At 53.0% G+C, this 24,627-nt stretch overlaps 1 protein-coding gene across 1 annotated transcript in view; it reads left to right on the top strand.

Moving 5' to 3' along the window:
• Positions 1-1,990: 1,990 nt before the first annotated feature.
• LOC136169420 (uncharacterized) overlaps positions 1,991-24,627 on the top strand; it is a 38,290-nt gene continuing 15,653 nt past the window's right edge. Inside the window, exons 1-4 of the mRNA XM_065937176.1 lie at positions 1,991-2,094; positions 3,523-3,727; positions 4,432-4,671; positions 19,966-20,021. Coding sequence (XP_065793248.1) covers positions 1,991-2,094; positions 3,523-3,727; positions 4,432-4,671; positions 19,966-20,021 — 605 coding nt within the window. The remainder of the gene's footprint in view (positions 2,095-3,522; positions 3,728-4,431; positions 4,672-19,965; positions 20,022-24,627) is intronic.

The following is a 24,627-nucleotide window of genomic DNA, read 5'->3' as shown; positions in this document are numbered from 1 at the left end:
CCAGAAAAACCCAGGAGGTGGAATCTAAGGGGAAGGGAAGAGGAGCTTCCCTGGGGATCCAGTGGCTAAGACTCCACACTCCTCACGCAGGGGGTCTGGGTTCAATCCCTGGTTGGGATTGAATCTCACGTGCTGCAACTAAAACTCACGCATATGGAGATGAATGTCAAATGTCCTGCGAACTGCCACAAAGACCCAGAGCAGCCAAACAAATAAGTAAAAATAAATACTAAAAAAGACAAGATACCCAACATGTGAGGAGGACCTCTATGTGACAGGCACCGCGCTGGGGGCCTGGTCTCACATGTGACACCTGAGGTCTGGTTAGCTGATGGCTCGGAGGGGAGGACAGTCTCAGAAGAAAGGGTGGCCCAGAGTCAGATGCCAGAACTTCACAGAACGGCTAGGACCGGTGGCAGGACGCTGGGCCACAGGCAGGAACAGCTGGTCTGCCCTCGTATATTTTCTCCTTGGTCTAGTTTTTCCGGTTTTGAAGCCGGGAGAAATGCAGTTTCTCAACCAAAAGTAAATGAAGAAGCACTGCTCGAAATATAACTCTGTGGACAGAAAGACCAGGCGGTGTGGCATCAGGCTTCTGAGAGAATGGGGACATCTGGGCACTCCGCTCCCGCCAGGCCTGAAACCTTTGCCGCTAGAAGAAGTACAGGCAGCGGTATAACTAGGACCTGACCAAAGCTTGTCTGAAAGTGAAAGTCGCTCAGTCGTGTCTGACTCTTTGCGACCTCATGAACTATACAGTCCACGGAATTCTCCAGGCCGGAATACTGGAGTGGGGAGCCTTTCCCTTTTCCAGGGGATCTTCCTAACCCAGGGATCGAACCCAGGACTCTTGCATTGCAGGCGGATTCTTTACCAACTGAATTATCAGGGAAGCAAGCTTGTCTAATGCTCATCTTTCCTCTCTCTGTAAAGCCCATCACAGCCCTCTTATGCTTAGGAACACCTGCTGACACTTCAGCAGCATCCTTGAGAAATCATCAACAGAAAAGCACAAAAACTCTAAAAACATGACCCTGATGAGACACTAAAAGGATACTTGTTTCCAGTATGGGGTTTGAAATGAGAAGGCAGAGCCTTCCCAGCCTGTGATGTCATCTGGGAATGTGTCCGTCAGGTGGTTCCAATTTTCATCACTTTGCATGTGTTCGTGAAGGACCATGAAAGAGCCCTGAGTATTGATTTTGAGGGAAACACGTTTTAGAGAATAGGTGAATTTGCAAATAATCAATCTATAAGTAGTGAGGATCGACTGTGTGCATGTGTTTTCAAAGTTCTGTTGGCCCAGTGAGGTGCAGGATCTTTTTTTGTGACCTGCAGTGGAAGTTGGACGGGAGTGGCGGGAGGCATAGAGGGTACAGACTGAGGGTGAGGATGCAGCCCTGGGGGGTGGGAGAGCAGCGTGGGCCTCCACTCAGCAACTAAGTCACCGTGAAGCCTGAACTTCTGCGCCTCCGCACGGTGGCTCAGTATTCAGAATTGGTTTCCCTGCAGGAATCACCTTTGCTGGCCTGCTCCCCAGCCTGGGTCATGGAGGCCCACTTCACATCTGATTAGACAAAGTGGTGGCTTTGTGGGGCCAGGCCCAGGCCCTCACCCCAGCCCCCAGACACCCCAACAAGGCTCCCTCCTCAGGGCTTTGGGCTGTAAGAACAGGTGGGCCCTGAAATGGAGGGGTCTTCAAGGCTGGTCCCGAGTGGAGGGCCAGGACAGTGTGCTGGGCAGGCGGTGGAGACGTCCGTCTTGTGTGCGGTGGGGTAACAGCCAGGGCTGGTGTTTTCAGAGGAGAAGGGGGGCAGGTATCTGGGGGTGGGCAGGTGGACAGGCCAGGGAAGGGGTATTCTGCAACCACCAGCTCCCCTCCACTGTCATGGACATCCTCCCAGGTCACAGGCCTGGTGGTTCTGCAGAAAATGCCCGGTTTTCAAAGAGGAAGCTATGTGGTCAGGCCCCAGCTCTCAGCGCTGGTTCCATGGGGACCCGCACCTCCCACCTGGAGCCGACACATGACGAAACATGCACGCCTGCCTCAGACACTCTGGGTGGCCACATCTCCCAGGTCCAGTTGAAGCGGGGGTGGGTGTGAGCCGAGGTATGCAGGCACCGGGTGGGGCCCAGGAGATACCGATAAACACGCCATCTTGTTCTCTGTGGGGACGAAGCTCATCTCGCGCACGTATATTTTTCCACAAGGCACATCCCAGCCCTCATGTGCTCAGGCCGCCCGTCTGCCCTGCCCCTTGCTCGCCACTTGACACGAACAGGGTGGAGGCCTGACCAGCCGGTTCAGGAAGAGTTCACGCTTGAACCTGCTCACTCCTGGGAGCTCTGAGTCCAGCCTCCAAGGAGCACGTGGGTCCCGGCCAGGCTGTGCTGCGGAGTGGCCTCAGGTGGCTCCAGGGGCCAGGGGGATGAGCGGGATGTGAGGATTGGAGGATCTCAGAGCCAAGCTTGGGTTCTGAGACGAGCTTTGCACTCCAGGTGTGAGAGTCAGGCCTGTCCCACAGACCCCTGGACCCCAGCTGGGCCTCGGCAGGAGGCTCAGGCTCCCGACCACCTCTCAGGTGGGGGGCAGTGGGGTGGCCCTTCTGGGAAGCCCTTGTCACTGGATTACTGCAGCTCCAGGGGGGTCTCAGGGGTCTCAGGGGTGGGAGTTCTTACTCAGAACCTCTCAGGAAACTCCTTGATTTCATCTCTCTTGGAGTTCGAGTCACTGCTTCTTTTCAGAGGGTTTAATGTTTACAAACTATGACCAACCTAGACAGCATATTAAAAAGTAGAGACATTACTTTGCCAACAAAGGTCTGCATGGTCAAAGCTATGGTTTTTCCAGTAGTCATGTATGGATGTGATTGTTGGACTATAAAGAAAGCTGAGTGCTGGAGGACTGATGCTTTTGAACTGTGGTGTTGGAGAAGACTCTTGAGAGTCTTCTTGGACTGCAAGAAGATCCAACCAGTCCATGCTAAAGGAGATCAGTCCTGAATATTCATTGGAAGGACTGATGCCGAAGCTGAAACTCCAATACTTTGGCCACCTGATATGAAGAACTGACTCATTGGAAAGACCCTGATGCTGGGAAAGATTGAAGGTGGGAGGAGAAGGGGACGACAGAGGATGAGATGGTTGGATGGCATCACTGACTAGAAGGACATCAGTTTCAGCAAGCTCTGGGAGTTGGTGATGGACAGGGAGGCCTGGTGTGCTGCAGTCCGTGGAGTCTCAAACAGTTGGACACAACTGGCCTGAACTGAATGTTTACAAGCTTGAAACCAATTATTCAGTAAAATTGTTCAGTAAACAATAACTCTCATTGATGACTCTCATTTCTTCTTATCCTTCCTCAGCAATGAGTGATCCAGCTAAATGGATCCATTCCTTCCTGCTTCCTCCTTCTCTCCTTCCGTACCAGGTCTGAGTACAAGCCCGTTCCTCCCCCAACTGATGCCTTGGCTGTGGGTCCCCCTGACTGTGCCTCTCACTCACCCCAACCAAACCCCCCAGCTCAGGGGACACCTGGGAGAAGTGTCCCCCCTCACCCCGGGCACCAAGCCCAGGCTGCCTGGAGTCCTCCTCCTGGCTGAGGAGTGTGACCCCGCTGGCCTCAGGGGTCTCCCTTTCCCCCCCACCCCGAAGCCTCCCGTGGGAGGACTGTCCGTTGCCTCCCGGGGTCTCCGCCCTGCCTTCACTCAAGCGACCCCTCACCGAGGTGGGTGACTGCACGCCCAGAGGAGCCTGGATTTGCTTTTGTGGGATTTCTCTTTTGGACTTGCTTCTGCACCGGTGTGTGTTTGCACCCTCTACACACTCCTCACCAGACTGGGAGCTCCCCCACCCAAGGGTGGAATCCTTTCTCTCCTTCCTTCCTCTGGACCTTAGGGCTCCAGGTAGCATTTCTAGGGGAGAAGAATCCCAAAGCTGTCCCTTCCTCCTTGTCACCCTCCCCTGCAGCCTGGCACACCCAGGGAGGTCACCCTGGATGGGTTTCTGGGACTCTGGTGGGCAGAGAGGTGGGTTTCGTTGAACCAGAGCAGGCAAGGCTTCCCCGAGGCAGGGAGCCCCCAACCAGGAGGGCTCTGGGGTGGTGTTTAAACTCATGCGATGTGAGCCACGTGTTCCTGGCAGGTGGCCCCAGGGCCTGGGGAGCAAGGGGAGGCCTGGGTGGGGTGGGGGAGGCCGGCCCCAGCCTCACAGCAGTCTGTGTAGGCCCTCTGGTTTTAATGGGCTTGCATTTGAAGAACATGCTTCTGCAGTCTCAAAACTTGGCAAACCTTCCGCCTATCCTAAGCCCACAGCTCTCCTCTGTTCAAATGACCTTCGAGGTCCTCAACCAGGGCTGTGGGCCGGAGGCAGGTGCCCACAGTGGCCACGTCACAGCGTGACTGCAGCCCTGAGCCTACCTCATGTGGTCAGCTGGAGAAGGCAGTGCCCAGGGAGCCCAGAGCTGCGTGGACAGAGTCCCGAGCGCCAGATCAGAATGGTGAGCAGACGTGGATCAGGCCTCCCCGGCCCTCAGACACTGGGGTGTTGGGGGGCCCCAGGAGGACCACCTACACCAAGAAGTGCTTCTTTCTGAGGGAAAGAGCCCTTGCTGAGGAGTCCAAGGGTATGGGCTCCAGTCCCACTCAGCAGCCTGGGACCCCGGGGCCCCAGGTAAGTGACTCAGCCCCCTCACCTGTGCAGATGGAAGTGGCGCCTCTGAACCTTCTTTCTTGTGGGGTTTCCTGTGGATCTCAGGGTGTTTTGAACATTTTCTGGTGTTCACATACAAGGTGCTTCTGTGGCTCTGGGCGCTGTCCCCAGGTGAGAATGAAGGCTAGGGGTGTCCTGGGACGTTAAGGTCACCCCCACCCCGGGTTGGTATTCCTGAGCTGAGTTTGACAGTAGCCGGGGAGTCACCAGCTCAGTCGTGGGCAGGGGTTTATTTGGAAGGTCACAGCCAGACCCACCATGCTTGTTACAGTGTGGGTTTCAGGGCTTTTGACGGGAAGGGAGTGGGTGTCCCTGGCCACCCTGAGGGGCTTTGGGAACAGCGGGGTTTTTCTGTTGGGCATAACACTGGGTCTTCCAGAGTCAGCCCCAGGACATGGATCTCTTTATCTCCACCCTCCAACCTGCAGTGCTAACCCACCTTCCTGTCCTAATCCAGGATGGGTATGAGACCCAGCCTCCATCCCAGGGGAGGTGGGGCAGGACGTGGGCTGCCTGGCCAGCACTGTCAGCTGAGCCAGAGCCTGGAAATGGTTGGGGGAAGCGTGGACACTGGAGAGGTGGTGGGGTGGGAAAGACGCGGGTGTGGGACCAGGAGCCGCATGGGGCAGTTTGAGTGGCTGCCGAAAGAATGCAAGATAACAGGTCTGCAGCCCAGAAAGGGAGCTGCGGACATGCAAGTCCCTCTGTAGCCTGTTCCTCTCCCCGTGCTAGCCCGCATCCTCACCTATCCACTCAGAGAAGGCCTGTCCAACCTTACACAGAAGCAGGGAGGCAGGAGAGCAGAGAGTCCCAAGCTGCATGTGTCCCCAGGGCTGCCTGGACCGTCAGGCGTTTTGGAAACATTTCTGTGTTACAGAGGTCATTGGTGCAGGAAAAAACCATGCAAGGGATAAACAAATACACGAAGAAAAGGAAGCTTTTCCTCCCTGCCTGCCGAAGTCACCTGGCCCCCTTTGAAGCTAGCTCCAATAAAATAATTCCTAACTTGGCAAAGCCAAGTACATGCATTGACCTGTCTATATTCCTGTGGGTGTGTCCGTTGACACACCCACAGGAATATGTGGGTGACGGTCCCCAGTTCTAACTCCAAGCATGTGTCACAACAAACTCGGACCAAGGTTTTCCACACATGTGGGCATCAAGGGCTGAAGCAACCCAAAGCAACAGGCCATCTCAGCCAGTTCTCTTCAGTGTGGGCTGCGTATTTGGTTCTACAAATTTGTGCTTGCTGCCGAGTTTGCTTTCAAGATATGCCTAGTTCTGGTGGCACGGAGTCCACTTGGGAATAACTGAGCCCAAACCAATCAGTGGAGTTGGGTGGATGACCTGAACCCAGAGGTGTTTTTTGAGGGGGGAAGGGCTTAGCAGAGTAGTTGGAGAGGAGACTCAGCAGCATGAAATGATTTGAAAGTCGAAAGGCCAAACTCTTCCCAGGTGTCTCTGCCCCTACCAGATACCTCCTCCTCGGAGTCAATAAGAACCAGCGTAGAGCCAGCTCTGGGCTTCCCAGGTGGTTCAGTGGTAAAGAATCTGCCTGCAATGCAGGAGACATGGGTTCGATCCCTGGGTCAGGAAGATCCCCTGGAGAAGAAAGTGGCAACCCACTGCAGTACTCTTGCCTGGAGAATCCCAGGGACAGAGGAGTCTGTTGGGCTACAGTCCACGGGGTTGCAAAAGAGTTGGATGTGACTTAGCAACTAAGCACCAACAACAGAGCCATTTCTGCACAGACTGTGTGACCTCAGGGGAGATGCTGGGCTGCTCCCCACCCTCCCTTCCAGCTCTGTGCTCCGGAGGCTGGCCTAGAGCTGCACTGGTGGGCTCCCTCACCCTCTGGCTTTAGCTGGACGAGAGGAGAGTGTGGCCTGGATGCCCTCCCTGCTGGACTGGGATTTGGCAGTGGCGGATGTCTCTCCAGAGGCTCCCAGCTCCTCGTGGGCAGCCGTCTCCTCCGGTCACAGCACATACCAGATCCCAGAGGTCTAGGGCGGCAACATCCCCCTGCTTTGCAGGCTCTGGGTGCCCACTGGCCCTTGTGGGTCCCCCAACTCTGCTCACATTTCTGTACATTGTCTTTTCATCAAGCCCTTCAGCCCCTGGTCCGCATATGTCTTCTGCACCTGAACTGCCTGCAACATCACTGAACCCTCTGAGCTTGTTTCCCCATCCTTATGTTGGGGACTATGACGATATCTGCTAGAAGCTAGAAGAGATGAGGAAACAGATTCTCTCCTAGAGTGACGCGAAGGAACGCTGCTCTGTTAACACCTTGGGTTTAGTCCAGACACACTGATTTTGGAGATCTGACCTCCAGGCTGTAAGATGATAAACTTCTGTTGTTTTAAGCCACTACATTTGCAGTCATTTGTTACAGCAGCCATAGCATACTGCTACACGGGTCCAGGCCCCAGATAAGCAGTGACTGTACTAAATTCTGGGCTCTTCCCCAGCTCCAGCTGAACGTTCCAGGAGCAGCTGCTCAGGGGCAACCTGACCGTGACCTCCCAGCACCTCAGTGTCTTCATTTTGGCCTGGGAGGCCCATGTATTTTTTTTTCCGCCTGGGTGAAATGCTGACAACAAATTATGTCTCAAGGGTTTCAGACTCCAGTGTTATCATGAGCCTGAGTAACATGGCAACTCGCCTGAGTTAGTGGGATGGTGTGAAGCAGTGGGGAGTGGGGGGGGCCTGTGGCAAACTGGAGAACTCACACCTTGCTTAAAGACAGCAACTTTAGGACTTCCTCAGCTTCCCTGGTGGCTCAGATGATAAAATGTCTGCCTGCAATGCGGGAGACCTGGGTTTGATCCCTGGGTCGAGAAGATCCCCTGGAGAAGGAAATGGCAACCCACTCCAGTACTCTTGCCTGGAAAATTCCATGGATGGAGGAGCCTGGTAGGCTACAGTCCACAGGGTCGCAAAGAGCTGGACACAACTGAGCGACTTCACTTTCACTTTAGGACCTCCCTGGTGGTCCAGTGGTTGAGAATCCACCTGCCAATGGAGTGGACATGGGTTCAACCCCTGGTCAGGGAAGACCCGCGAGGCCGCTGGGCCTGCGTACCACAACTACTGAGGCCACGCTTCAGAGCCTGAGAGTTTCAACGACTGAGGTCTGCTCGCTCTGGAGCCCACACAGCAAAATTAGAGAAAGCCCACGCACAACAACAAAGACCCAGCACAGCCAGATAATTAATTTTTAAAAAGATACCCACTTTAAGTGACAGTAAGAGCAACAAATCCAGCCAAACCAAATCAACATCTTATCTGTCCATGTGGCTTATGGACTAGGACTTTGGGATCCCATATTCACCTTCTAGTTTCACGATGATTCCAAGGGGAGGTGCTCCACAGGGTAGAGAAAGGCCCTGAATGTGATGAGGGTGATCCCTGGCTGCCCCTTGGGGTCACCCTTCCCCCACCCTGGACCTCTACCACATCTAGCCTCTGTTTCCTAAAAGGGGATTTTGATACAGAGTCTGGTGAGAGCCACTGGGCCTGCTGACTCTCGGGCATCGCCTCACCTCCATCATCCTTCCCCACCCACGCAAAACTCTCACAGTGTCCCCTGGAGGAGTCGTCCCATTAGCCCTGGGCACAACCTCTGTCCTTCCTCTCCAACATGGGAGGACCTTGTGTGGAATAGCCAAAAGTCTACTACTGTTGGGTCAAACTCTAACCAATCCAAACCACAGGTTGTGGAATAGGAGACACAGGAAAGAGGGGCACTGTCCCCCCAAAATGACTAGAACAAAGATGTCCTGGTGGAGGTCATGAGTTTGGGAGTCAGACAGACCTGGATGAGTACCCACTTCACCACATACCAGCTGTGTGGCTTCAGGAAACATATTTGACCACTCTGAGCCTCAGTTGTCACATCTTTAAAATTGGAGTATCAAAACAAAAAAATTGGAGTATCATTAATAACACCTCTTTGCATTGTTGCTGTGAGAATGAAATCAAATAATGTATGTGAGGGGTGGTGCCTGGCCTATAGGAGGGACTCTGCTCAGACTCCGGACCCGGATGACTTGGGTTAGAATTCCCTTTAGTGGTTGCGTGACCTTGGCAAGTTACTTCATGTCCTGTGCGGGTTCTCATCTCCCACATGGGCTCACTGCAGTTCTCATAGGGCTGTTGGGAGGATGAGGTCAAGGACTTGAGCCCTTGCCTGGACTTTGTAAGGACTCCGTGAGTCCACGAATTATTTACTAGGTGTGTTCTGACACTGGTGGGTGTGTGTCTCCCGTACCTGGTGGGCCCTGGCATGTGTTTCTGGGATGTGAAGTGGAGAAGTCAGAGCCTGTTTCCTGGTTGGCAGGAGACGCCGACCACATTCTACCTACACCTGTCTGTCTAGTTACTTCCCCCAATCCTCACCCCACCTCCAAATCTTCCACCCTCTTCATCTCCTGCCCCCCAGCTGCTGTCCATGCCATCCCCCAGACACCTCTCTGGTAGCCCCCGAGCCAGGGGGTTGCAGGGCCACTGGGCTCCGTGCTGTGCCTGGGAGGGGCCTGGGGCTGCCTTCTGAGTAGCGCCGTTGTCACCGGAGAAGACGGGCATGGCACCGCCCTCGCTCCAACGCGTGTGCACATGCCAGGCAGTCTTGGATGAATCATGTCCACACCGTGCTATTACTAGGCTTGGAACAGAGGCCCTGTGTGCTGGCTTGTTGTATAGTGTTTCTTTCCATTCCATGATTCAGAAAACATCAGTCACTCAGCCATGTGATTCCCTCATCTTCCGCCAAGGAATTGAGCACAGAGGTTTGCTGGGAAACCCTCAAAGGACAGGGGAGGGCAGCGGTGGTTGCCAGAAAGGGGACTGAGCCGAGAGAACTGGAGACTGGAACTGTTGAGACCGTCATCAGGAAAAGAGCATCAGGGGACTCAGGAGTGATGAGGCCAGAGACCTGCCCACAAGAGCAGCTGCTGGTAGATGAAGGGCCCTCACTCGGCTATACACTACCCCAGCCTCACAAAAAAAAAAAAAAGATTCTTTGGCCTGATTATAAATGTAAGGCTTGTTTATGCAAAAATTCTGATCAGCACAGAAAGCTGTAAAAAAGAAAGGACATACCTCTCACAGGTTGACACCAGACACAGTTTCTAATTCGTTGAGACATTTGGCATGTGTCTTCGTGCTTGGAACTGCCAGGTTCCGGCCCTCCAAGCTACTGGCCAGCCGGGGTCTGATCCAGGCTCCTGCCCCGTCCTGGGACACTGAGCTCCAAATGCCCTGGGAGATGGGCCAGGTCTGGGCTCTGGCATCTGGGTTCTAGTCCCAACTGAGTTGTGTGCCTTTGGCAAATCACTCTGAGTCCTATTTGTTACAAATGGAATAATAGGGACTCCACACTCCCAAGGTGGGGGCGGTGCTGGGGGGTGGTTGCTGGTATCAATCCCTGGTCAGGGAACTGAGACCCCACACACCACAACTAAGACCCAGGAAAGTGAAAAAGTGAAAGTTGGTGAGTTGTGTCTGACTCTTTGTGATCCCATGGACTCTACTGTCCATGGAATTCTCCAGGCCAGAATGCTGGAGTGGGTAGCCTTTCCCTTCTCCAGGGGATCTTCCCAACCCTGGGATTGAACCCAGGTCTCCCACATTGCAGGCAGATTCTAGACCCAGGAGAGTCAAGTAAATAAATAAGACAAATATTTCAAAAGATAGGATAACAATTGGGCTGGTTTGTCCAGAGGATGAAACGTATGCTGCTGCTGCTGCTGCTGCTGCTAAGTTGCTTCAGTCGTGTCCGACTCTGTGCGACCCCATAGACGGCCGCCCACCAGGCTCCCCCATCCCTGGGACTCTCCAGGTAAGAACACCGGAATGGGTTGCCATTTCCTTCTCCAATACATGAAAGTGAAAAGTGAAAGTGAAGTCACTCAGTCGTGTCTGACTCTTCGAGACCCCATGGACTGCAGCCTACCAGGCTCCTCCGTCCATGGGATTTTCCAGGCAAGAGTACTGGAGTGGGTTGCCATTGCCTTCTCTGATGAAATGTATGAGGGGATTTGAAAACTGTAAACCCGCAGAATCTCTTCAAATGGAAGGGAAGGGCCTGCATGATGCCCCTTCTCTTGGTGAGGCTCCTTAATCCCAGGGGCAGCCTTGAACCAGCTCCCCTGTTCCATAGCAGAAACTGGTCTGCCCATGTTGACCAAAGGCCTAAACCCCACCCTGGATTGGCTCAGAGCAGGCAGGCCTCAGTTTGGGACCCCCAGTCACGACAGTACCACCTCTGAACACCAGTTGAGCACCAGAGCGGGCAGGCACCTGGTTCAGAAAGCTTCAAAACCTTGTTGTGTCGCCAGCTTCACGCCCAGGTAACTCTCTTCCCTTATCTCCCTCACAGATGCTCACTGTCACCCCAGCTGGGCCCATTCTCAGAGCCACTGCTGCTCAGAACCCTTGTTCGATTTCGGGGACCTTTGTGAATGCCCCCAATGTGTTGTATCAGTTTACACTGTAGTGAATTGTAGTAAATCCTTGTGTTCTTATGCAGGGACAGTAACGACAATATTAGACCATTAGATTGGCTATTCAAACTACTTTTTTTAAAAAAAGATGTTTATTTATTTATTTGGCTGCGCTGGGTCTTCCTTCGTTGCTATGCTTGGGCCTTCTCTAGTTGCGGTGAGCAGAGCCACACTTCCTCGTTGTGTGCGGGTTTCTCGTTGCGGTGACTTCTCTTGTTGCGGAGAGCAGGCTCAGTGGTTAGGGCGCACGAGCTTAGCTGTTCCGCAGAATATGGGATCTTCCTGGGCCAGGGATCGAACTCAGGCCCCTTCCACTAAAAGGAGGATTCTTCACCACGGGCCCACCAGGGAAGCCCCTCCAAACTACTACTTACGTTCACCTCTGTAACACACTAAAAGGGCTTAGGTTATTGGGATTATCACCATTCTCATCTCACAGAATTGAGCTCAAGGAGGCTCAGGGGACACGTGTCTCTGAATAACACAGTATTTCCTTGTGACTCTGTTTCCCCAGGCCTCTGCCTCCCTGTCCCCCTGGAGCCAAACCAGCGCTGACCCTGTCCCTCCTGGTTCACACCCGTCTGGTCCAGAGGCAGGAAGCCCCGGGGCCAGCAAGGCCCTCTCCACATGGCTCCCCAGAGCGGGGCCCAGCGCAGACTGCTACAGCCAGTCAACCCCACATCACGTCCCTAGGCACCTCCGCTCACAGACAGTCCCCAAGTGGATTCTAGAGATGGTGACCCTAGGCGTACATCCGAGTTTTTCCACAGAAACAAGACCTTCCCAGTTCATGTGTCTGGGCGTTGACCTCAGTCCGCTATGGAGGCCCTGATCCCACGGTGGGTCCCCTGACCTTTGCAAGCTCCCTGGAGCCCAGGAGACGGCAGGGACTGACCACCTGCCTCCAGTCCACTCCCCCCCTGAGGGAGGGTTCCTTCTGTCTGCCGGATGCCCTGCAGCCGGGAGCCCTCGTCACACATACTCGGCCCTGGGCCTTGCCTGAACAGCGGGACCCTCCCCGTCGGCGGAGTCTCAGACTCAAAACCCCTCTCCAGCCCATTCTGACTTACCTGACCCAAGCAGCCATGCTTCCTGACTGGACGGAGCAGAGCAAGGACCCAGGGCTCTCACAACTACACCCCACATCGCCGTGTTCAGACCACAGAAAGACAGCATCTCTCAAAGCTGGCCTGGGGATGAGGAAGCGAGGCTGAAAGGTGGGTGTGGGCCACCAAGAGGCGGGAAAGCAGTGGAGGACAAGCGGCCTGTGGGAAGCGCGAGGTTTATCGTGGGAAAGTCAGTGGGTGACCGGGCAACAGATATTGGGAATTAACCGGGAGGGAACCTGTGTGGCTCTCAGACGCACAGCTACCCTGAGGCTGCCCGGAAGACTACCGTAACAATCAGAGCCGTCACAGGAACAGCAAGCAGCACACAGCACTTACTGTTTGCTAAGCGTGGGGCTCAGATGCCTTACCTGTGTGACGTCACTTTATCCTCCCAGCAACATGATGAAACAGGGGCCATTAGCAACCTCCGACTCACAGGTGTGGCGGCTGAATATTGGTTTGGTTGAACTGCCTGCCCAAAGGCATTATCTCGTCAGTGGAAGATCTGAGAGCAGCATCCCGGCTGTCTGATTTAATGTTCTAACTTCCATACTGATCCGCCCTGCCCAGAGGGTGGGTCAGGACTGTCAGTTTTGACAGATGTGTGAGCACTTACCTGACTTCAGCACAGAGAAGCCCAGTGGCCCCAGGATCTGGGCGCCCTATAGGAGAAGGCTGTCTTCGCTGAATAAAGACCCAGTTTCAGGGCCCCGTGGTACAGCTGGGTGGGGGCTTAGCAGGGTGGGGCAGGGGCAGAGGAGGGGCCTCGGAGAAGCAGCCAAAGCAGGCCTGCTGGACCCAGGCTGGCTGGACCACCCTTCCGTCCACTCATCTGTGGGGGTCTGCGCCTGCCTGGCACGCAAGGAGGAAGCCCTACAAATGGACCAGGACTGGTTGATGAGAAGCAAGGAAGACTAAATGATAAATTCATCAACTGGATTTTTAAAATATGGATCTTATAGTAGGATGTTAGGACTCCCCTGTAGGTCAGGGAAGGTAAAGAATCTGCCTACGATGCAGGAGACCTGCCCTGGGTTGGGAAGATCCTCTGGAGAAGGGAATGGCAATCAACTCCAGGATTTTAATGACAAACACGCACTAGGAAAATATAGCTTAAGTTTGGCTCCAAACAAATTCTATTAATTCAAACAATTACCGGCTCACAGGCCTCAGTTTTGATGAGGCTCTGGTGAGTTAAGTGGTGAGGTGCTGGGTTATCATCTGAGGGGAGCTTCTGGAGGCTGAGGGGGCATAACCCCGCTCTGTGCCCAACGGTTTCCCTCCTCGTGCTCGTCAACCACCCCCACCCCGCCTCCAATCCATTATGCGGTGTAGATTGGCTGATGGGAATTCACTTTCATATTAACTTGAGCAAAACATGGGTTGTAAAACTCTTGTAAACAAGCATTGTGAAACCAGAGGAGAAAAATGTTTGGTAATATATACGTGGTTCTTAAACTTCTTTGACTGAACTCACAGTAAGAAACACATTTTAGGAATTTCCCTGGTGAGCCAGCGGTTACGACTTCACCTTTCAAAGTAGAGGGTGTGGGTTCAATCCCTGGTTGGAGAGCTAAGATCCTGCATGCCTCAGGGCCAAAAAAAAAATAATAATAACATAAACAACAGAAGCGATATTATAACAAATTCAATAAAGACTTTAAAAATGGTCCACATCAACAAATCTTTTAAAAGAATGAATATATTTTATATCATAGTCAAGTGTGTGCACACCTTCATACACAGATGCACACAACTAAAACGAAATTTCCCAAGACGATACTTAACCATACCACATGAGACGCACATGATAACGTAAACTGTAATTTCAGTTCAGTTGCTCAGTCATGTCCAACTCTTTGTGACCCCACGGACTGTAGCACGCCAGGCCTCCCTGTTAATTTCATTTAAATATAGCATGACCTGAGACGCGCTAAATTGGTCATGATTCACTAATGTGCGACCACTCACACTTTAAAAAACACTAGCTCACCACACTGATAGTGAGCAAAAGCAGGAAACTGAATAGTTCATTCACCTCAACTCCCTTTGAACATAAATTTCCCCAGATCAGAGGCTGTGGCCTCCCACTAATCCCACTGGGGAGTGTGCACCCATGAAACTTCTGCAAACACACACGGATGCCGTGGCAAACACTGGGACTTGGAGCAGAAGGGAAGGTTTCCGGGGAGAAGGTACAGGTGTTTCTCATCTACTTACTATTTCATTAGGATTCACTTAGCCATTAAATAGCCTGCAGGGAGTGGGAAACAGGTTGAACGAGGATGGAGAACAGGAAAGAAGACAGTTAAAGACAACACACTCCTCAGTGTGGTTCTGCGTGTCCCTGGCGACCAGCACAAGGAGGGTTAAAGGGCAAGTGGTTCAGAGCAGAGCCTCGGGAGCCAGCCTCCCACTTCTGGCTCTGTCACCTCAGCTGTGTGACTGTGGCTGAGTCCCTCTGCCGCTCTGTGCCTTGACTGCCTCATCTGCAAAATGAGAAGAGAATAGTATTTTGTTGTTAGGGTTGTGACCTAATCAATACGCCAGTTGTTGATGCTATACAGGAAGGCAGCTGACTTCACCTCCCAAATTAGGCTCCAACTCTAGTCATCTTCTTGGGCTGTTCAGTGTGCAAGAATCTGCCAGCCAAGCAGGGGACGCAGGTTCAAGCCCTGGGTCAGGAAGGTCCCCTGGAGGAGGAAATGGCAACCCACTCCTGTATTCTTGCCTGGGAAATCCCATGGACAGAGGAGCCTGGCGGGCTATATCTATGGGGTCATGAAAGAGTCAGACACGACTTAGTGACTAAACAATAACAACTCAACAACGACAAAAACCAGCAGCTGGCAACAGGCAGTAGAAAGCAGACAGCAACTCCTATTAAGTGGGGTGTAACGGAAGGCAAGTGTTAAAACCCTAGTGATGCCACATGGCAACAAAGAGCTCTGCACCAGGAGAGATCAAAGGTGGGATTCAAAACGCTCCCACCCAGAGTCAGCAGGCTGGTCCTCAGGCTCAACAGCACTCAATAGATTAATATAACACCTGTCATTGTCCAGAGCAGGGGTGCCCAACTCTGGGACCTAATGCCTGATGATCTGAGGAGAAGCTGATGTAATAATAATAGAAATAAAGGGCACAATAAGTATACTGGGCTTGAATCATCCCAAAACCACTCCCCCCATAGTCCCCTCTTAGGAAGATGTATTCCAGGGCACACACCACCCCCTGCCCTGGGTCTGCATAAAAAGTGTCTTCCCTGAAATTGGTCCCTGCTGCCAAGAGGGTAGGGGACGGCTGCTCTTTAGAGCACGTTTCTGCTGGGTCACCAGTTTCCTGTGCTTATCTTCACAAGTTAACTGTCTTTCAGTTCTCTGCCACTTTTTCATGTCTCCAGTCCTGCAAGTCCGTAGGAGAGAGAGCCCGGGGGTGAACGGGTGGACAGCAAAGAGCTGTCTGAAGATGGGGGTTCTCTACCCTCCGTGTGCGTTTCCTCCTCCACGAACTCCGCTCCCACCAGCCCAGGTTCCACGCCTTTGCTAGAATGATGGTCTAAAGGGCAAAGTTGAAGATGTTCCCTCCCTTCATCCCTGTATCACACCCCTGCTCAAACCCTTGCACGCCTTGTCATCTCATCTTCTACTGCCCTTTTCTCCACTTGCCTTCAATTTTTCCCAGCATCAGGATCTTTTTCAATGAGTTGGCTGTATATAAATACATACATACACTGTGTATGATGCGTTTCAAACCCTCCCGGACACACAGCCTCCCCTCCCCTCCCCAGCCTTACTTTTCCCCATCCTGTCGGAGCCTGCTCTCCATCCTGCCAAATGCTTTGCGTTCCCGAATGATGCAATATAGGCTCAAGCCATACCTTTCCTTACCCCTGTCAGAGCCCTAACAGCTGGACTGGCCCCCTTATAAAGAATCACCAGGCTCAGTGGAAGCATCGTGTCCTCTGGGAGGCTTTCCCTGGCACCGGAGCGCAGGAGGGCTCCTTCTGCGCGCTCCCACCACGCTCCGACCCCAACCTTGTCTAGGAGGCAGTTCTGCAAGGCTTGACTGGCTTTCCGGCTGTGGCCACTAGAGGGCAGTCGAGTGTAGCGAGCGTCTGCTCCCTTATGCACAGGCCTGCCCAGGCTGCCCTCTTTAACCATTTATTTTATCACCGTTTCTCGTCCCCAACCACCTCACCCTTCCTCAAGAACACTCAGGAGCTCATCAATTCTATATTAACCCCAAATTGGTCATCTTGGATTTCTTTTGTTTTTTAAACTGTTGACACTTCAATAATAATTTTTTTAAAAATTCCTAAGTCTATCCCACAATTTTCTTATTTTTGGTCTGTTTTTCTCTGTTTTTTATAAATACAAGTGGCTCTTATTGTTCAGTCACTAAGTTGTGTCCGACTCTTTGTGACCCCATGGACAGCAGCACCCTGTCCCTCACTATCTCCTGGAGTTTTCCCAAGTTCATGTTCCCTGAATCAGTGATGCTATCCAACCATCTCATCTTCTACCACCCTTTTCTCCTTTTGCCTTCAATCTTTCCCAGCATCAGGGTCTTTTCCAATGAGTTGGCTGTATATAAATACATATATACAAATACAAATGGGCCTCCCAGGTGGCGTTAGTAGTAAAGAACCTGCCTCCCAGTGCTGGAGAAGTAAGAGGCCCGGGTTTGATCTCTGGGTCGGGAAGATCCCCTGGAAGAGGGCATAGCAACTCATTCCAGTATTCTTGCCTGGAGAATCCCATGGATAGAGGAGCCTGGTGTGCTGCAGTTCGTAGGGTCACGAGGAGCTGGAGACAACTGAAGTGACTTAGCACACATGCACATATACAAATATATATGTGTGTGTGTGTGTGTGTACACATACAAATATATGTATATGTATTTGTGGTTGTGGTCAGAGCAAAGATACAATTTTGAATTTAACTATTTTGGCTTATTTTGAACTCAGAGACACTTTTTCAAATTACCATTCTGGCTTTTATAAATATTGCTATGAAGGACTGCCAGCTCAGGTTTCCAGGCCAAGTTTGCCAGCCTTCCTGTTCCATTCGGGATCCCCAGGACCGACTGGGTTGCTCTTCTGGGCTGAAGAACCTGCCAGGCCCCCATCCTGGGGTCCACACCTTTCCCAGTCCCTTTCTGAACCCTGCCCCCTCTCTACTAAGCTGCAAGGCAGATCCCCCCAGACCTCTGCTCAGACCCGCCCACCACCAGAGCTCGTCTCCCCAGCAGTCAGCCCAGCTCTGGCAGCCTTGCTCCTGCTGCCCGGCCCTCTCTGGTGCGGCCCATTTTCGCTTGTGAGACTGGAAGCTCCCTGAGGATTCGTGGCACTGTCTGTCCACCAACGGCTGTAACACAGTGCTACAGACTCGCTGGCTTGAAACAACAGACATGCATTCTCTCACTGCTCTGCAAGCCAGCAGTCCAAAGTCACGGTGCCCCCAGGGCCACATCCTCTTCCAAGGTTCTAGGGGAGGATCATCCCTCGCCTGACCTGCTTCTGGTGGCGGCCGGCATTCCTTGGCAGAGGCTGTATCACAGCACTCTGCCTGTCTCACAGGACCTTCTCTCTCCTTGTCTTAAATCTCCCTCCACCTCCCCCTCATAAGCACACTTGTACTTGTTGGATAATCCAGTGTGATCTTCTCTTTCAAGATTCTTAACTACATCTACAAAGATGTTTCTTTGAAATAACATAACCTTCACAGGTTCCAGGGATTCAAGTGTAGCTATGTATTAGGGGGCTGCCACTCAAGTCACTACAGCTCAGAGTTCTGCCTTGGGGTCAGTGTGGAGTGAAGTGGGGGGTCCCCAAACCTGGCGGATCTCCAAAATCATGCCTGTGAGTGGGACTTGGAAAAATGCCTCAGGGTGGGCTCCCTTGGTGATTGACATTCAGGAGCTTTGGAACATCGCCTGGCCATCAGTCAGGATCGGAGAGGTTATGCTACAGTAACAAACAACCCCAACCGCTCAGTGGTTTGACGCAACAAACGTTTCTTTCGTGTTTACTCCAAAAGGTCGCCTGGAGCTATTCGGGCCTCCTCTCTGAGTGGTCCTCATGCTGGGACCCAGGCTGATGGAGTGGCCACCATCTGGAAAGCTGCTGGCTCCTGTGACAGAAGGGGGAAGCGTGGTGAATTAGGAACTGGATTTTAATGCTGTTTCCACCCAGAAATGACGCTCATGACTTCTGCCCCCATTTCTCTTGCCGCTGCACACACCACGGGGACGGGGGTGATCCTATATGACCTTTCCCTGGAAGGAGAAGTGGTTCCCTGTCTCTATTTTCAGAAAGCACTGCGTGTTTGGGAAGCACGGGGCCAAAGAGCTGCAGAGGGACATCCGGTGATGTCCTTTAGCATCATTTCTAACTGCCCTTCTGACCCCCAAGGGTCAAGGCCCCAAGGCAGAGCATCCCAGGGGCTGAGTCAGGGTCACACCAGGGCTGGAGGACTGTCTGCCCTGCACCAAGACCACTCGCTGGACTAGCTACCCTAGAAAAGGGCTCAAGGTGGGCAGGCAAAATTCAGCAGGCGGCAGCCACTGAGGTCCCCCTGTTTCCTCTCCAGAGCGAGCTAGTTCTAGAAGGCATTCAGGAGTTCCCGTGACTCTCCAAGGAGCCCCTTCACTCCATTTGGTTTTTTTTTTTTTAGAGAGGGGTAGCGCTGAAGAGAGGGAGGTGCACCATTTCCCTGATCAGCTCTGCTCTGGGCTCCCAGAGGCCACCAGTGTCTGCCTGGCAGAGCCGGGGTGACGGATTTGGACGTGGTGGCCCCTCTGTCCACCTGGGAAGGAACTGGCCGGGGGCAAGAAGTGGGAAGTGGAACCACCCCAGCTCCATCGTGTGCCTTCCCGGAACAGGCGGCAGGGTCTCAGGGCAAGTCAGGATCGGGGTGAAAACCAGGTGTGAAGAAATCTATGTTGGGCTCGGAACGGTTGTGTGAACTGGCTTTGCTGTTGGTCACTAATATTGCCTGCCTCTTCAATGACTCTGACACTTAGCCCCCTGAAGCTTCAGGAAACCAAAGTATTTTTAGAGCCATCTTTCATCACAGCCCAGGGCCACGGAGACACTTGGACTGCAGGCAGAGGGGCTGGGAAGTAGACGTCGGCCCTGCTCAGAGGGAGAGGAGCTCCAGATGCAGAACAGGACGATAGTGTTTGAGAAAGACAGTGTTTCCTAGCAAAGGGGTCCTCAACCAGCCTGCACAGCCCCAGGGCGCCCTTGGGTGTGCATGGGCCTGAGTGGAAGACCACCAGTTACATCCAAGGCACCCCGTTAAGTCTGAACATCAGACCAACAACAAACAAACAAACAAATTTTAGTATAAGTATACCCCATGCAATATTTGGGATATACTTATCCTTTTGAAGTTATTTACTTTTCTGAAATTCAATCTTAACTGTATATCTGTCATTTCTATTTGTTGACCTGGAAAAGTTATTTGGTGTCCTGCTTCGCTTTTATTTATTTTGGGGGGGCTTAGGTTAGAGTTTTTTTGGAATCAAAGTATTCAATGCCAAAGAATAAGTTTAGAAAACCACAGCTAGCTCTTTAATTTTTTTCCATATCATTAAACTAAGCTGTAATGAATGTTTAATGCATTCTTTCACCCCAGACATACTTCATGGAGAGTTTCGCAAACTCTGGTGCAGCCAGTGGGGACGACATGAGGTGAGTAACTCGCTGTGCTCTCAAGTTATTGAGGGAGAGAGTCAACCTCTGACCACCTGTGGTTGGAAGTGCAGGACATGGAGAGGGAGTTAACACTATGAAGACCATGGCAGAGCCAAGAAGAATAAAGAGACACAGTAAAGGGATGCTGATTAAAAAGTAGAGACATTACTTTGCCAACAAAGGTCCATTTAGTCAAAGCTATGGTTTTTCCAGTAATCATGTATGGATGTGATTGTTGGACTATAAAGAAAGCTGAGGGCTGAAGAATTGATGCTTTTGAACTGTGGTGTTGAAGAAGACTCTTGAGAGTCCCTTGAACTGCAAGGAGATCAAACCAGTCCATCCTAAAGAAGATCAGTCCTGAATATTCTTTGGAAGGACTGATGCTGAAGCTGAAGTTCCAATACTTTGGCTACCTGTTACGAAGAACTGACTCATTAGAAAGGACCCTGATGCTGGGAAAGATTGAAGGTGGGACGAGAAGGGGGCGACAGAGGATGAGATGGTTGGATGGCCTCACCGACTCAGTGGACATGAGTTTGAGCAAGCTCCAGGAGTTGGTGATGGACAGGCAGGCCTGGCATGCTGCAGTCCATGGGGTTGCAAAGAGTTGCACATGATTGAGCGACTGAACGGAATTGAAAGGAAGGCTAACCAGGCATTGCCACTGGCCTGCTGCTTTCCACAGGTCATGGTCCAAACTGATGAGCATTGTGTTGGGAAAACCCTGATCCTCTTGGACTTTCCTTTCTTTTCCTCTAACTTAAGGTTTAGTAATGACTCGGTTAGGACTGATGAAAGAGTCAAGCAACTGCTTTCTGTTTGGTTGACTTAAAAGGATGACGTTGGCAAGCCCTTTCCTTGCGGAGGTGCTTTTAGGACCTCACACCAGGGTTTGGCCCAAGATCCTGCTGGTTTGGGCAGAAACCACCTTCACTGTGTTCTTGAAACTCTGGTACAACCTTGACCTGTGCCAGAAACGTGGCAGAGGGAAATGAAATTCTGAAGGAGGAGGACTGTTCAAAGGGCAAAATGCTCTCTACCTTATTAACTCTCAAGTAAACACCTTAGCTTCATGCATTGATGAGTAAGCGGGGAGGGACCCAGGTCTGGGAAGGCAGGGTGGCTTTCTATTGCCTACGGAAACAGCAAGGCCGAGGTGAGTGTTCTCTGTTATTATAGACAGTGCTGTCATTTAAAAAAAAAAAAATCGTTAGAGGAAACTATTTTCTTTCCAGAAGAGTCTGTCTTCTGGGAACTGGGTACGCGAAGGCAGGTGTCGGGCAGGCTCCCGAAGGATGGTCTAGGGGTCAGGAGACTCGGCCTTGGAGTCCAGTCACACTTGGCGATGACAGCATGAAGTCCCCAGCATGTGACCCCACCGTGTGACACCCCCAGCGCTGTGGCCCGTGGAAACGAGGCTCAGAGGCGGTTTTGTTTGAGTCCAGAACAACCACACAGAGCTGAGGAGCAGCGCGCCGACCACAGGCGTGTGGAAAGCAAGACGACCATTGTCTCCCGCTCCCACGGGAGCCAGAAATAGAACTCTGCCCTTTGGCTTGAGGGGCTGAGGCCACTGCCAGGCGTGGGTGTCCCAACCACAGAGTCCTGTGTTCCTCTCCTCGCCATTCCTCTCTGGCCTTCCTCCTCCGTGACCTTTGCCCCAGCCTGCGGACGCTGGGCTCAGCCCCACTGCTGGGCATCTCCAACCTGGCACATCCGGGGGGTGGGGCAGTGGGTGTGGTCCCAGCTGCAGGGAAGAACAGGGCAACCCCTTCCTCATGGGTCTTAGTTGCCGCCCAGAGCCCTGACCCGGGGCCATTCAGAAGCCTTTCACCTGTTCCTGGAAGTGATGCCTCCAGGGTCTTTAAGACTTCACTCCCTGAGACTCACAGTCAGAAGTGCTGTGCATTTTACACTGCACCCCAAGCACGCCCTGTGTACTGGCCTCTTCCACACGTGGACCGGGCCTGTGACTGCTGGCCCTCAGGCTTTCCTGGGTCCAGCTGGTGGGCCTCCCGTCAGGACCTGGGAAGGAGGCAGGGCAGTGAGGCTAAGTATTCATTCCCCATCGACTGCCGCAGGCTAGCTGGCCTTCTCCCTGGGCCAGTGACCACAGCTCCTGTCTGAGCCTTCGCCACACCACTCTCTGTCTGCAAGTCCTGGAACCGCCTCTGCCTTCAAGCCTGAAGGTGATAACCAAGCCCCACAACTCTTAGACCTGGCCCTACACTAACTCTTGTGACTTTCCTACACCCTGCCCACGTCTTTGTAAATCGTCCCTTTATTAAATGCCCACCAGTGACCCAGTCAGAATGTGCCATCTTTCTATTGCTGTATCCATGTAGCACGTATGTGTTCATACATACAACACACATACACACAATATGCATGTAATAATACTCGCCCTGACTCCCCGTGAAGCATTCTGATACATGTGACCTGATTCTGGCTAATTATTAAGGATGCTCATCTCACCCACTCAATTAATTCCATGACTCATTTATGGTCTTGCTCCCCAGTTTGGAAAGCCTTGTGTAGGGCCAGCCCGGGGGAGGCAGCTGTCAGCTGGCCTGGCTGTGGCACCTGGCAGAGGTCAGCATGGCATATGCCAAGGAAGGGGGGTGGCTGTCAGATGACTCTGCAGAGTGGGTGTCTTATGGGACTCCCCAGGGGGAAGGCTGCATACCTCTTGGGTAGTAGTTCCTTTCTGTGGTCATCTCATTCCAAGGGCTAAATTTCCACTTTGTAAGCTAGAAATCTGCACTGGTGAGACATTGCGAGGTGACGGGGCTCATGGCTGACCTGCATGCCACAGCGCACATAAATAAATACGACCAATGTCCTGATTCAGCCACCCCCAGTGAGGATGCAACCATCTAAGGGGGCCCGAGAGCCATGTTCACCCATCGACACCTTTTCTCTGGAGGGAAATTCTATCCAGAAGGCCAGGCTGTCATCAGAAGGCTCCAGGCCAGCACGGCCTTAGAGCGAGGGCATTCTTCGAAGACCGGAGCGGGTCTGGGTGGCCAGAGCACCGTCTCTCTGGGGTGCCTGCCTCTTGGCTCCTCCTTTGTCCCCACACCCTTGCTGACCCATCCCCTCCAGCTCACCCCCTCACTTTCTTACTCTGTTCCCTTCTGGGTCTAAGCTAGTGAAGCTGCTCATTCTAGTCCTTGGTGGGGGTGGGTGGAGGCGTCTGCACCCATGGCTGCCTGATGTGGGGGGGCTGGTACCTGTTTTCAGGGAGAAGGTGTGCTTCCTCTGCCTCCCCCTCCAGATGATCCCAAGATGTGAGCCAGCGTCTGGCTGATCAGCAGTAGGTAAAGTGCATGATTCTCGATTCCTTTGTGGAAACTAGGCTGGTCTGGAGGACTTTGAAAGTGAAAGTCGGTTGTGACCGACTCTTTGCGACCCCATGGACTGCAGCCTACCAGGCTCCTCCGTCCATGGGATTCTCCAGGCAAGAATACTGGAGTGGCTTGCCACTGCCTTCTCCAGTGGATCTTCCCGACACAGGATCTTCCTGGGTCTTCCCGACCCAGGGATCAAACCTGGGTCTCCCGCACTGCGGGCCAACTCCTTACCATCTGAGCCACCAGGGGCTCCTAGAGGAGGACTTGAAGTCCTGGAGGACTTGCTCTCCCCTATCAACTCATGAGCAAGAACCTGCTTCCCCATGTGGTACATAAGGAGACTGAGGCACGGAGCGACCAGGCAACTTGGCTAAGGTTGTGATGTAAATCAACTCCTAGGTGGCCCTAGAAACTGTAAATTCACACATGTGCTCTATAAGGACGGGGAATGTGTCCCCAGCCCCACGAGCTCTCACCGCGGAGGGCAGGACTCTTCCTCGTTCGGTAAATTCCCTCTCTCTCCCCCCTGCTAGTCGCCTCGGTGCCCAAGGCAGGACTCAGCATGCCAGGGTGCCCGGTTACCCACGCTTGCTGACACAGGCAGACGGGGGGCCAGCCTCCTGCCAAAGCCAGAAGGCCCGCGGGTGCCTCAGACCACAGGGAGGTGACTCGGTGGACTCACCAGACCATGGGAGTGACTCAGCTGCCGGGCTGATGGACACACCGACGTCAGACCTCCCTCTGGCCCTTCCCTTTTTTTCCCCTGGAACAATAACAAATCTGGGTTGTGTGGATTCAGTTGCCTTAGGAACCAGAAAACATTTGATAATGCAAGAGACTCTGGGACAGGTGGGCTGAGCGGATCTGGATGAAAACAACCCTTTCCTGTACCTTCACCTCGACCCCCCCTCCCCACCCCGGGAATCGAATCTGTTCGGAACAGTTTAGGTCAACAGGCCCCAGGGAGCTGCAGGGCCGCCTGGACCCAGGGCCCGCGTCCAACCAGGAAGTCTGCGGCAGTCACAGGTCTGCGTGCCCGTGAGGTTGGGCCCCGATTCCTGCCGGAAAGAAATGGGATCAGGGACACCCCCTGCCCGCCAGAGAGATGGAGTGCCACGTGGCCTGCCCGCCTGCCACCCCGGCATACGTGGGCCTGTCCCGGACAGGGAACAGGAAGAGGGGAGACATAGGTACCCCCTGCTCAGAGAGACCTCCCGGCCTGCGGGCAGCAGGACACGCACCCGGAC

This window comes from Muntiacus reevesi, chromosome 5, assembly GCF_963930625.1.
Source record: "Muntiacus reevesi chromosome 5, mMunRee1.1, whole genome shotgun sequence".
NCBI lineage: Eukaryota > Metazoa > Chordata > Mammalia > Artiodactyla > Cervidae > Muntiacus > Muntiacus reevesi.
This window is presented reverse-complemented; position numbering and strand designations above follow the sequence as displayed.